The sequence below is a fragment of the Phacochoerus africanus genome, chromosome 6 (genome assembly GCF_016906955.1).
Source record: "Phacochoerus africanus isolate WHEZ1 chromosome 6, ROS_Pafr_v1, whole genome shotgun sequence".
Taxonomy (NCBI): Eukaryota; Metazoa; Chordata; class Mammalia; order Artiodactyla; family Suidae; genus Phacochoerus; species Phacochoerus africanus.
Genome location: NC_062549.1, coordinates 120498210 through 120511670, shown reverse-complemented (window position 1 = coordinate 120511670; position 13461 = coordinate 120498210). Strand labels below are relative to the sequence as shown.

Here is a 13461-nt window from a genome sequence, read left to right as displayed (position 1 = left end):
AATCTATTTTAATATAGTTGCTTCATATCTAACAGAAAATGAGGTATGGCAACCTCATCTTGTGAGTTGTAAGATACAGTGACTGAGGTATTTGTGGCTGAATTAACAAGGTTAATACCATGAACTTGCAGTCAGAAAGCCCAAGTTTACATCAAGTTTGTATCAATGACTAAAACATGTGGGGCAAGTGAGAATCTGTGAAATAACGGAATTAGAGCACTTAGAGTTTTGTACTCTAGATCTTCCCTTTATTACATCTAAATTTGTGTAAGCCTCTTATTACTTATCCATAAAATAAAGAAGATGACATTTACCCAAAGAGTTATTTTGAGTATCAGCCAAGTTCTTAGTAGTGTACCTAACACTGACCAGGGTTACAGGAGTTTCTTTAATTAACTATAATTTTTCCAATCATTTTGATCTTTAGTTTCCACATGCCCAAGATGGGAAAAACATTAGCTATTCTACATGTCTTACTGGTTGTTTATCAACATTTTTAAGTGAGATATTGCAAAGATGCATGCATGGTGTTCTAAACTCTAAACTTCACCCCACCTGATCCTATCCTTTATACTAGGATCTAAACACTTTTAAAACCAAATAACAAAAATTAATAAAAACTAGATTATCAGTCCGAGGATGCTAATATAAATGCATATGTCATTGTTTGCTATGGAACTCAACTTGTTAGCTTGTATTGTTTCATGATAAACTACAGTTTTTCTCAATACTTGTATATAGAAGTTGTTTACAACAACAATTAATTCTGGTGCTCAGTCAATGTTTATTTGATTAACTGAATGCTTACCAAGTGGGAGCTTAATATACTGGGTGTTCATACAATCCAGTCTGCCTGGGATAGTCCTGATTTACTTCTGGTGCACTGAATTAATAATTAATTATTTTCTCTTTCATTCCCCAAAATATCAAAGTATCATTCTCTCTCACTCCTTTAATTAACCTACTTAGAAAGCAATCAACACAACATGCAAAATATATCCAGTCTCACATTTCAGTTTACGCATTTTTTCGATAATTTATTTTAAAGTAAGGAACGCACCTAAATTTGTTCTGCGTCTATACCTATCTATTTGATAGATGGGATGCATCACAAAAATACATTATTTGAGAGAGGACGTGTAGTACTCTATTGGAATACATGAGTCTGTATTCTCTTTCAAGTACCTGTAGAAGGCAAAGGGTTAGGCTTTTAGTGACTCCACATTCAAAATAAAAATACAGTAGAAATAATATTTGTCTTATTTAAATAATCACTAGCTCAAGTAATCATTTTCCTTCTTCATTCACAATTCTTTAAACTATTTATTGTAGCATTGTAAATGTTGATGTGATTTAAGTAATTGCACAAGGTTATTTAATGCAGTCTCATAACACCTGGCTGAATTGAATTGTATCAGTGTATTTTTTATTATATTATAAGCACTGGCCAATTTGATGCGAAGTGTGTCTACTCAATAAAATATAGAAATAAATGTCAAGAACATGTAATAGTGCATAAATACTATATGACAGTGGGATAAGAACTGAGTAATGTCAAGTGAGAGGTGACATAAAAATCTGCTGGAGTTCCTGTTGAGGCGCAGCAGAAACAAATCAGACTAGGAACCATGAGGTTGTGGGTTTGATCCTTGGCTTTGCTCAGTGGGTTAAGGCTCCAGCGTTGCTGTGAGCTGTGGTATAGGCTGCAGACACGGCTCAGATCTGGTGTTGCTGTGGCTCTGGTATAGTCCAGCATAGGCAATAGCTCCGATTAGATCCCTCACCTGGGAACTTCCATATGCCGCGAGTGCAGCCCTTAAAAGACAAAAAGACAAAAACAAACAAACAAACAAACAAAAAAAACTACTGAAAGACACAATTAAAGAAAAATCTAAAGCATAATTCTGTTCTCAGTGATTTTCCTGATTTAGTCTAGAGTTTTTTTTTGTTAGTTCCATTCAACTAAAAGTATGGAAAGTAAACTAAAAGTAAAGAAGTAGATGCCACACAAAACAGTGTGTTTCATGGGCATTAAAATAATCTCATAGAAGGCGTTCTGTGAAAAACATACTGTTTTTAGACACCAATTTCATAATCCAACACATTCCTAAAAATTCATAATTGAGGTGGCCGTCTTAAGAGTTAATCCTCTGAACTTCATTTATTTTAAATTTAAAGTCAAACTTTAGAAACCTGAAATTTCATGGAGTTCCCGTCATGGTGCAGCGGAAACAATTCCAACTAGGAACTATGAGCTTGCAGGTCTGATCCCTGGCCTTGCTCAGTGGGTTAAGGATCCGGTGTTGCCGTGAGCCTGTGCCATAGGTTGCAGATGTGGCTCGGGTCTGGCATTGCTGTGGCTGTGGTGTAGCCTGGCAGCTGTAGCTCTGATTACACCCCTAGTCTGGGAACCTCCATATGCCGTAGGTGCAGCCCTAAAGAGACAAAAGACAAAAGACAAAAAAAAAAAAGAAGAAAAAGAAAAAAAGAAAGGAAGCTAAAATTTCAATTTCAATTTTTCCAAGTTGCCTCTAATTCTTTCACATCAGTAGAAGGGATTGGTTTGGCATGCAGCTAGTTATCTGCTTATAGTTATTTTTTCTACTCATTACAGGAAATGAGTAGAAAGTTGCATTCTTATTTCATAATCCTTTTGCAACAATTCATTAATCATATTTGAGAAGCAATAAAAGTCTAGTTAGTCTATTACATGGGATTAATATATGATTTCTTAAAAATTCAATGAAATGGTCAACTATATTTCAAAATGAAATTTTCAGGTATTACATTTGTGTAAAGAAATTTTAAGACTCTGATAAGGTTGATAAGAAAACCCACACCAAACTATTATTTCCAAATTATTTTATTGAAGCACTATTGTTACACTATTGTTTATCCTACAAACACACAAAAGTGTCTGAAGCAAGGTCACCACAGATGTGGGGATAGCAAAGGACTGAATAGTAATGACAATACAGGACCAAAAAAAAGTAGCCGGTCTCCTGATTCTACTGTGGACTGTCCCTTGTGTGATTTATTTCTTTTCTACTACAGTCCCTCCAGATCATAAGCCAATGTTCAAACCAGGTATAAGGTATGGATTTAGACAATAATGGCAGACTACACACAGAGTTGATATTTTAAAAATTACTTAAGAGTTATAGGAAATACAATTTTGAAAAATATACTATTTTACTCTGCTTTCCTAACCTTCGCTTCATTTGGTTGAAAAATAGATTCAGATTTTTAAAGGTCAAAAATCAATCACTGTTTTATCAAACAACCAAAACATGAAATTATTTGCATCATGATCTTCTTTGACTTAAAGACTCTTATCAATAGTTTAATAGTTTGAAAGAATAATAGTATTTTGCACTTTATACTTTGTCTTTTCATGGGAAGTCAATTAACACATTGTATTTTGCTTATATTTTAATTGAAATATAGCTAATTAACAGTTTTTTGTTAGTTTCAGGTGTTTAGCATTTTTGCAGATTACATTCCATTTTAGGTTATTACAAGACATTGAATATAATTCCCTCTGCAATGGAATATATCCTTCTTGCTTACCTATTTTATACAGAGTAGTTTGTAACTTTTAATTCCATGCACCTAAATGTCCTCCCCCCCATTCTCTCCCCTTTGATAACCACAAGTTTATTTTCTATACCCATGATTCTCGTACTGCTGTTACTTTTTATTTTCACATCAGCTTTGACAGTTGGGTGAATTTAAGTAAACCACCCTTTGACAGAACTTTCTAAAATAACTTGCCCTAAGTGGCTAATTAAAAAAAAAAAAAAAAAAGATGGGAAACTTTTCTATATAGTTCCACTGGGAGATTTTTATTTATGATATATAAATATAGTATGATATTTTCATAGATATGTTTAAAGCCACAGTTACATAAAGTATAAATGGAGTGTAATAAAAAGATACATCCTATCTAAATTCCATGAATCACTTAAAATGCATTTGATGTCATCCTAATCCATGCTGTATCTTAAATAGACTTTGCTTTGGAAATCAGTGGTCGTAATCTCGTTAAAACCAAGGGAGAGTTCTCAGAGAAATGATGTTTCCCTTTCTCTTGCTCTCTGTTTTCTCTCTGTCCTGCCACACCCCCCTCTTGTCTAGGTCATTAACAAACTAAAAATATTATTTTAACTCATCTTATTTTGAAAGGCATACACATACAATATGCACAACTATACAGTATGTATAGTTAATTTACATATTGTGTGACCTTTCACTTACTAAATCCTTGCAGCCTTGCCCTGACTTAATGAAGAGGCAATGAGTCTCCAAAGAAAAATGTGGAAGAATTCAAGTGAATCTTCTCCATCAACTAAGGATTTTCTCAGGTTGTAAAGATCATACCTCGCACTGGTCAGGTAAGCCTAATGCAATTTTGAATTTGGTAAAAAAAGAAATTAAATCCAAGAATTTACTGCAATAACTCACAACCTCAAATTGTTTCTATTTTCTCATTCCCAAGAGGCCTTTCTTAGAATTAACCTGTCAGGAAGCAGGAAGGGAATAACCCTGATTTATTGCTAAAAGCAAAGTGAGATTTAAGCTTGAGGGATATTATGGGAAGGGTCCTAAAAAGCAAGAATACATTGTGTTTAAGTTGACAAAATGAGACAGGGAAGTCATTAACTAAAAATCTAGTGTTGACAGGCATTTAATTTGGTCTTCTAGCCAACTGGACCCTAAGGATTATGAAATCTTAGTGTAACCTCCATATAAGCTGATCATTTAAATGATACATGGGAATTGACCTGGTAGTTGACTCCAGCAAGGAGACCCCAGAGAGAATAAGATGTCCCAGAGAATCAAAGTCATTTACAAAACATTCATAAGAGAAAGAGATGGCGCAAACTTACAGGATAAATAGGAACAAAATGTTTTCATTTTATTTCACTGTAAATTTGCATCGAAATAACATGCCTGTTTTGATGTATAAGTTTACAAAATCTGTTAAAGAATACTATTCAGTTTCAGATTTTGATAATTCTATAACCTCTATTACTCAAAAAATAACACAGAAGAATTCTAACATATTATTTCAAGCTGTAAAAATTAAGACCGTTTCAGGAAAAAGAATCAGTTAAGCAAGATAATCTCTTCATAATGGGATCCACTAGCCACACACCATTGTAAAGTTAATGAAGAAATTCTATCTTCAGATCCTCCAACTTATAAAACTTTCAGTCAAAGTAGTTTAATAAACTTCTGGGATTACAATTAATTTGACATATGGTTTCATAAAATTTCATTTTTGAAGCCAAATTGTTGAATAAAAAATCTGTTTATGGCACAAAACACACTTTAGCTGTTTGTCACACTAAAAATGTTAGGTATCAACAAAGCATCAAGGGTTGAAGGTATTTTAAGATTTTTGTGCTTTGGGGGGGGAATCAATGTTTACTTCTTACATACCTCAGAAGCAAACTGCTGCAATCCACCAATATTAATTGGTCCCTCTTCAGTTGCATATAAATTGCATCCTCCTACACAAAGATCAGAGGTTGGACATACCATTCCACAGGTCAGACCAAGAGGGTTGTCAGAAAAAATCATCTTAGCAGCTCCATAATAGTTCTGCAAAGATAAAAGAAAATTTTCTTCTGTGACAATGTGCCTCTTAACACATTCATATTATGACCTAATTTTTTCTACTAGGTTCCTGGATTGAAGATAAAAATGTATATAAGACTTGCAGGTTAGAATATTATTTACCATTAGAAGCCATAAAGTAATATGTAGCAAAATAAGTAATATATAGGGATATTCAATAGATGATGTATTAATAAAAGAACAATTAATAAATTTTGGAAAACTTAAATTTAATATATAAATGTTGTATAACTAGCATCTAACTCTATTCTGCAATAGATATTTCTTTTCAGTTTTACAAAGATGAGTTAGGTAGATTGCTTGCACAGGTATAAAACCTAAACTTAAGAGGAAAAAAAAAGGATTATGCTCAGGTTATCCAGGGTATCTTCCACTTGAAAAGCAACCAGGGCTTGCTTTCCCTTCATTTCATCCGGCTTCTCCATGAATGTCATCCTGTAGTGACATCCTATTAACCAAATGTGCAGACGAAACTCACACAGGCACTCTTGGACCAGACCTTTACAAGTTCATCCCTCATCGCTCACTTCCACGCATTGGATTACTATAGATGAGTTTAGAATCCTTTTCATTCTATCAAGAATTTTTGGATCGCTTCTTGTTCACAAATTACATTACTACACCATCATTTACTAAATAAAGAATGAATAATAAGTTGAATATTTGAGAAGCATATTTTCCTTTAATGAAAAGTAAAAATTGGACCTACCAGTATTCCTCAAAGCTGTCAAAAATAAGATTCCCCAATTTTGCCAAAAATAGGGATAATTTTGACAAACTATAAGAGTCAAGAGAGTCCTAAAGAGATGTGACAACTAAACGTAGTATGTTATTTTGGACAGACTTCGGGTATGAGGTAAAAAGGAAGGAAATCTGAAGACATTATAAACTTTATATAATATACTAATAATAATATAAACTTTTAATAATATACTAATAATGATTCATTACTTGTAACAAATGTGCTAGATAATATCAGATGTTAATAATAGGTGAACTCTGTATAGGCATACACAGAATGCCTATGTATCACCTTCATAATTTTTAATAAATATAAAATAGCTCTAAATAATTTTTAAAAAGAGATGGTAGAATATACTTAACAATATGAAACAAACACATTTTTTTGTTTTTGGCTTTTGTTTAAAGTATTTTTGAAGTTCTTTGAAAACACATGCATTGCTTCCAGGACTAACTTCAATCATAAATACAAATTCCCATACAGAATACTGATGATAATAACAATAACTTCTACTATTTATTGACTCTTTATTCATTTCTAGAGCTTTTTCAGGCCTTTATTTAACCCTAATCACCAATCACCTTATATAAGATGTCCAGCACCAAATAAAAAAAAATAAATTCTAGGCATGAGAGGAGATAAAATTAAATGCCCAATAATCAGAGAAAAAATAAATAAATAAAGCAGACCCACAGGTGATATAGAAAGTAATGTTAGCAGAAAAAGACTTTAAAATAATTTTAATGGAAGTTCAGATACAAAAAAAGACATGGAATAGATGACACAATTAAAATTATAATCAGAAAATTTTAATTTATTAAAAAAGGATCAAATTCATGTTCCATAACTGAATAAAACATTTAAAAATAAATCTAAATGCAAGATTTTAACAGCATTCATGGTGGTTTAACAATATTTCTCTTATTCAGTGTGTTTCCTTAGCAACCAACAGTCACATCTGACACATGTAAATGTTTCTTCCATATATATTTTCTGAATACATAGTAGAAATGTGTTATGAAATCCAATTTATAAATAAGGAAACTAAGGCAGAAAGAGTAAATAATTTGCCAAGGGATCAAACAGCATATAATGGCAGATAATTGGTATATGGTTTCATTTTGGGATGACAAATATATGCTTAAACTCTGCAAATATATTTGCCATCATTGACCTGTGCCTTTTACTTTGGCAAATTGAATGGGATGTTAATTATTTCAATAAGGCTATTATATTTTTTTAAAACACACTTTCAAGACTAGGAATTATATTGGCAATACATAAGAAAATAAATAATCATTCTTGTAGAATAAAAGACATTTTTAATAAAGGGATGTTTGAATAAGATTGCTAAATTAGATGCAAAACTGAGCACTATCATAAAAAGGCAATAAAACATAACTTTTAAAATAATCTTTTCTGTTTAAAAGAAATAATTTTACTCTCTACTAAACACAAATCTAAAACAGAGATGTAAATTTGCAATCCAAAATTTTAATTAATATTAAAAGTTAATAATTCCTTTTCCTGTAAATTAAATAACACTTAGATGTCACCTTGTATTTATTTTTAAAATGCTTTAGTATGATAATAGTAAACAGATATAGACTTATCTCCTTGATCTTAGTTTCTGGTTTTGTATAATTTAACCTAATAATGGTCATGATGAACAGGTACTAACTTAAAATTAATTGGTCTATTGCTAAGCAAATATCCATAGTTCCTGCTTAAACTCACCATCCACTTACTTGGTACCTGAAATTTAAGCAAGTAGTTAATCACTGCTGGAGAAAATCTCAAAGTTATTGTCAGTATTCCTCCCTCATCTTATTTGACATCTTAGGAACATCTGACATGATTGATTAACAAATACTGATGGACTGATTCACTGACTGAAAATTCCTATTGCACAATTAGAAGTTCTTATATCATAAAAATAGTATCATGGGGAAAACAGCAATTTCAGATAACTTCTAAGGATATTTGAGGGGGAAAAAGGCAGAGAGAGAATATAATCTAATTTGAAGTTCCTGGTAGCTTAGCAGTTTAAGGATCTGGTGTTGTCTCTGCTGTGGCTCAGGTTCGATCCCTGGCCCAGAAAACTCCACATACTGAAGGTCTGGCCAATAAACAAATAAATAAATAAATAAAAATAATATAATCTAATTCAAAACCTAAGGAACTTTCCATGAGAATACTGATTGTTTCATGAGCCCAAATTAGTTTCAAGACTGAACATAAAATAATGACAGAAGAGGAAAAGAGATACATACTTTTTAAATGAACAAATAAAACATTTAAAATTACACATATGGCTCATAATTTGCTGCAGCTGTCAAACTACTAGGGCCTAATTATCACAGCATATCATTCACAATGTAACTGTCTCTCATGACTCTCATGACTCCAAGTGCAACACTTACACCAAAAAAAAAAAATTGTAGGAGACTATAATTAAAAACTAATCAGAATTACTGAAAGTTTCTTAAATAAAAAATCAACATGAAATTTTTTTTTAAAAGGAAAATGTATATTCCCTGACAGCAAAATGCTTTGCTATCAGAGTAAGAAGTCATTTCAGGCTAAGGTTTAGCATCAGCTTTAAAATTGTTGGCAATCAAAATTATTCCGAAGGTGAAAGGACTAAGAGACAAGACAGAACGACATACAAGTCACTGTGAGAAATGGGTAAATAATCAAGAAAGTTCAGAATATGTCTTGGCATCATGACTTGGCAATTTGGCTAGAGCAGTTCATTCACTCAGGAAATGATGAATTAGGAGATGTATCTGGAAAATAAATGTGAGTGAACCAAATTACAGAGAATGTTCACTGCCAACACGAGGGTTCAGTATTTAATGGAAGCTTCATAATAGAAGAGAGCCATCACTAAGGGACTAACTGGGAAGACCACGATACAGATGATGCAGAAATTCTCAGAAAAGGAGTGGGAATGTGAAAAAGGCACAATTTAAACCGAAAAAAAAGGAAAGCACTGGCATATAACACAGAATATAGAAACATGATTTTGAAAATGGACTGAGCCAACTTTAAGCAATGATTCAGAAATCACTTTTGCAATCCACCTCTTACAAATAACTGAAGAAACAGTAGACAGACAGCTCCATGGATAGAGATCTAGGTACTCAGAGTCAAAGGCATTCAGAAACCTATTAGAACAGGAACACTTCCTCGACTCTTCCCATCAAGATTGTCGAGATCAATATCAATTATTTCTCTCATAGTAAGTGGGAAGATTTTCTGAGTCCTCCTTCTATACAAGAGGTTTGACTCCTACTCTGTGAGCTCTTGAACCTTTCTAAAAGCAAAGGCTATAAAATTTAAATTCAGAAGGGTACTTTAAAGACATCCCAGCAGTCTCCTTCTAGAAAATACACAACCACTTCACTTTGTTTCTTCATGTGATTCAGTCACAAGCATTTTAGTCCCCTATTCTGCAAAAAAAAAAAAAAAAAAAGTACAGGTCTATGTTAGGAGGTATAAAAGATAAATATATGGTCTTTTGTGAACACACTTATTTTATTTTATATATAAAGGATAAGGGCTTTTTACCCTCCCTTGAACCAAAATCTAAAAGACAAAAATAATGTTTGATACATCTGCTGTTTTTATATCAACACAAAAGAATAGGCATTGAATGCTATCCAGTCCATAACTTAGCCACTATTTTGCTGGTGTTGAATTTTCTATTACTCATCAGAATCTTTCTATCTTCTAAGGTACAGCATGCACCATTTATGTGAGTTAATTTTAAGTAATTTTAACTTTTATTCTTCATTTTTTATTTTAAAAATATAGCTTGAAACTGCATTAGTGTTATCCATCTACAATTTAATGATTTTTAGAGTCATTATCAAGAAACTCAAAAAACTCACAAGCCAGCTATTCTCTCATATGGTATAACTATTTTAACAAATAGTCCTATCATATCCAGGCCTTCATGTCACTACAACATTATCAATACAGCTGGTGGATTTATTTTAAAGTGTTCTTTCTTCTTCCAATGAGTGTTTTCACAGATGGAAGCACCCTTCCAAGATAAACTCCAATCTGTTGCATTTAAAAAATACTTGGGCTAAACTTCAATAAGTTTGCATGTGTGAGAAGGGTGAATTAACATTACTTATATTTCTGGATTGGGCTATATAATGGTGAGTGTAGTGATGTATATTAATTGAATAGAAAATATCTCTATTAGCGCATATAAAAAGCGTAGGCAAAAGGACAGACATATCTCTGGCAGTCACCATCCTTCAATAAACAACCTATGGATGTTCACATATTTGGCAAAGGAGAGGTAGGGATATATCCTGAACAGAATACATAAAGATTTCTGCCTTCACGGTACTCACATTCTGGTGGAGACAAATGGAAACAGAATAGGTTTGGCTGGTTTTAATCAGAAAACCCTCCCTTTCTCACACATACACTAAATTTTAGAAAAGTTTTTCATGATTAGACTTTAGAACTAAATTTATTTTAGTCAAAATGTGTAAAGAAATTTTAAAAAATCATTTTTGTAGAAAATAATTTTTTTTCTGACTTAGAGACACTAAACTAGAAACACACCTGCAAGTGTGCGTGAACACACACACACACACACACATACACACAGAGGCTTCAGAGCCAGCCATACACTTCTGGATTTGGATCATGCTTATATCATATGATGGGGAAAAATATAACATCTCTTGGCATCAGTTTCATCACTTAAGAAATACAAATCAAAATTACTTCTTAATTAATCATATTTACATTAAATATTTTAAAATACTTTTGACACAGATAAAATGCCTAGTACCTTACGGAACATAGAACAGATTTAATTAATTTAAGTACCCACCCCATCTCCTAGACTTTTTCTCCTTAAAAAGGTTTTCTTAAAATGTTAATTCTAAGAGCTTAAGATTTTAATATCTGCTAAGGAAAACTCATGGTAGGAGATAGATTAGGTAAGGCAGCAAGAAAGAGCAGAAAGGATAGAAAGAAAAACTAACATTGATTTCCTAAATCAGAAAAAAAAATGGCTTGTAAATAGATGCATAATTATTTATATACAATATAGAAACATAAAAATTTCACTTCAACTTCTCGAATTTTCTGCATCCTATCCATCTTTCTCTATTTAACTGACCTGAGAACGTATAAATTTCCCCATGAGTTAGTTAAGGTAACTTAGCATGCATACATACACATATTCAATTCATTAATCAAGTAATTACTGAGCATCTACTATGTGAGAGGCCTTTGGTAAACACTAGATATGCATGGATAAATCAGTATTTTTGACTCTAGATTGTTCGAGTTAAATGGAATACAATCTTCATCTATACCAATATCCATCCTTTTCATACCTTATATCATTGTTCAAACAACACTTCCTTTCAAAAGCCTTATCAATTTTTCACCATTTTCCAACCAAAAGCATAATGACATTGACATTTCTTTGCACTACACTTTTTGATGATTGTATTTGTTAATATAAATTTGCAACAGTATATTTTTCAGATATGTCCTTTTTATTAATTTTTAAAATTTCCTGAGGTCAGATACCATGTCTAATCCTACCTATACTCTTTACCCCCAAGCAGGTAGTAGAATATAATACTAGAAAATCAATTCATTGCCATTTAAGTATAATAGTAAGCATTATTATAAAATTCAGAAAGTGTTAAGTACTTCGCAGTTTTGAATGGACAATGTAAAATAAACAATGTGGATGTCTTGTTGTGAAAACAAAAAAGCCCACTTTATCCAAAGAAAATAATAAAATGTGCACAGACTTTGTATGAGACTTACAGAAGAATATTTTTTTTCATTCTTAGAGAGATATTAAGAAATACAAATAAATAATAGAAAGCAAGATTATTTCATTTAGTGTATGCTAGAGTTTGCATGAATTAATATACCATAATTCATGATATAATTTCTTCAAGGAAATAGGATGCCTTTCTACAATGCAAATATAGAAACACATATGTTAAAGTCATGATCATAATATTAGAATGATCATTAAATCTATGAAAAATGCAAAATTACAAATCTATAACTATTATTTATAAATATTACATAACTTGCAAACAAATGGAAATGTTTTAATTTGAGAAATTATTGAAGGTGAAGTAAAGTTAATATTGATAGAATCCTCTGTTCACATACTATATAAAATGCTACAAGATCTTTCTCTTATTTTATATTATAAATTTTATTTTTCATTGAAATTATTTTTCCTTATAACTCAAGTAAACTGTATATCTTTTTAAAGGTAACCAGAAATGAGGATAAAATATGGTTTCATTTGCTTGAACAAAAAATATACACACGTTGTATACTAAAAGGGCATTTGGTGTCTAAGTTTGAACTAAAAATTTAGCATACGGATGCATTACTGCACTTCATGTATATCCCTCTTCTGGAAGATATCATATTTAAAACAAGGCTGCCTCACATAGGCTACTGCCTACTCAGCAAATAATTGACTATTATTCCATCTCTGACATAATTTAAATACAATGGTAATTAATATTTGTCTACAAAGAGAAAAACTGTGAAGGTTTTGTTGTTTTTTTTGAACTTATTTAAAAAGACAAAAATTCAAGTTCATCAAACCATTGGCCAAGTTTTAAATAAATTTATATTCTCAATAACAATATCCTTTAACAGCATAATTAAAATTTAAAAACTGAGCTGAGAAAAAGCACAAATAATCTCATCCCAAATAATCTTCCCCCAAACAAGATTTAAAACAAGCTCAGTGACCTTGCTGAACATCACACATATACACACGTGATAATAATTTAAACTAAATTTTGTCTATTAACCCCAAACTCCCAATCCATGCCACTCCCTCCCCCTTCCTCCTTGGCAAATAACAAGTGATTACAAAAATAAATAAATAAAAATAAATTGTATTACTTATGCTTTTAGAGCTAGGCTGATATTTAACTCTCCTATTTTCTTCTATTCGAACATAGTAAAGTCAGACTATTTTGTGACAGTTTGCTCCTCAATGACAGAAATTAAGGTTTTTGCATTGCCGGTTTAATTTACTTATG

The 13461-nt window shown here is 31.8% G+C and overlaps 1 protein-coding gene across 2 annotated transcripts in view; it reads right to left on the bottom strand.

Moving 5' to 3' along the window:
- Positions 1-13461, bottom strand: part of DPYD (dihydropyrimidine dehydrogenase) — a 787163-nt gene that overhangs the window by 563485 nt on the left and 210217 nt on the right. For both annotated transcript variants that reach the window (XM_047785224.1, XM_047785223.1), the window contains exon 5: positions 5446-5607. In XM_047785224.1, the coding sequence (XP_047641180.1) occupies positions 5446-5607 (162 nt within the window). The remainder of the gene's footprint in view (positions 1-5445; positions 5608-13461) is intronic.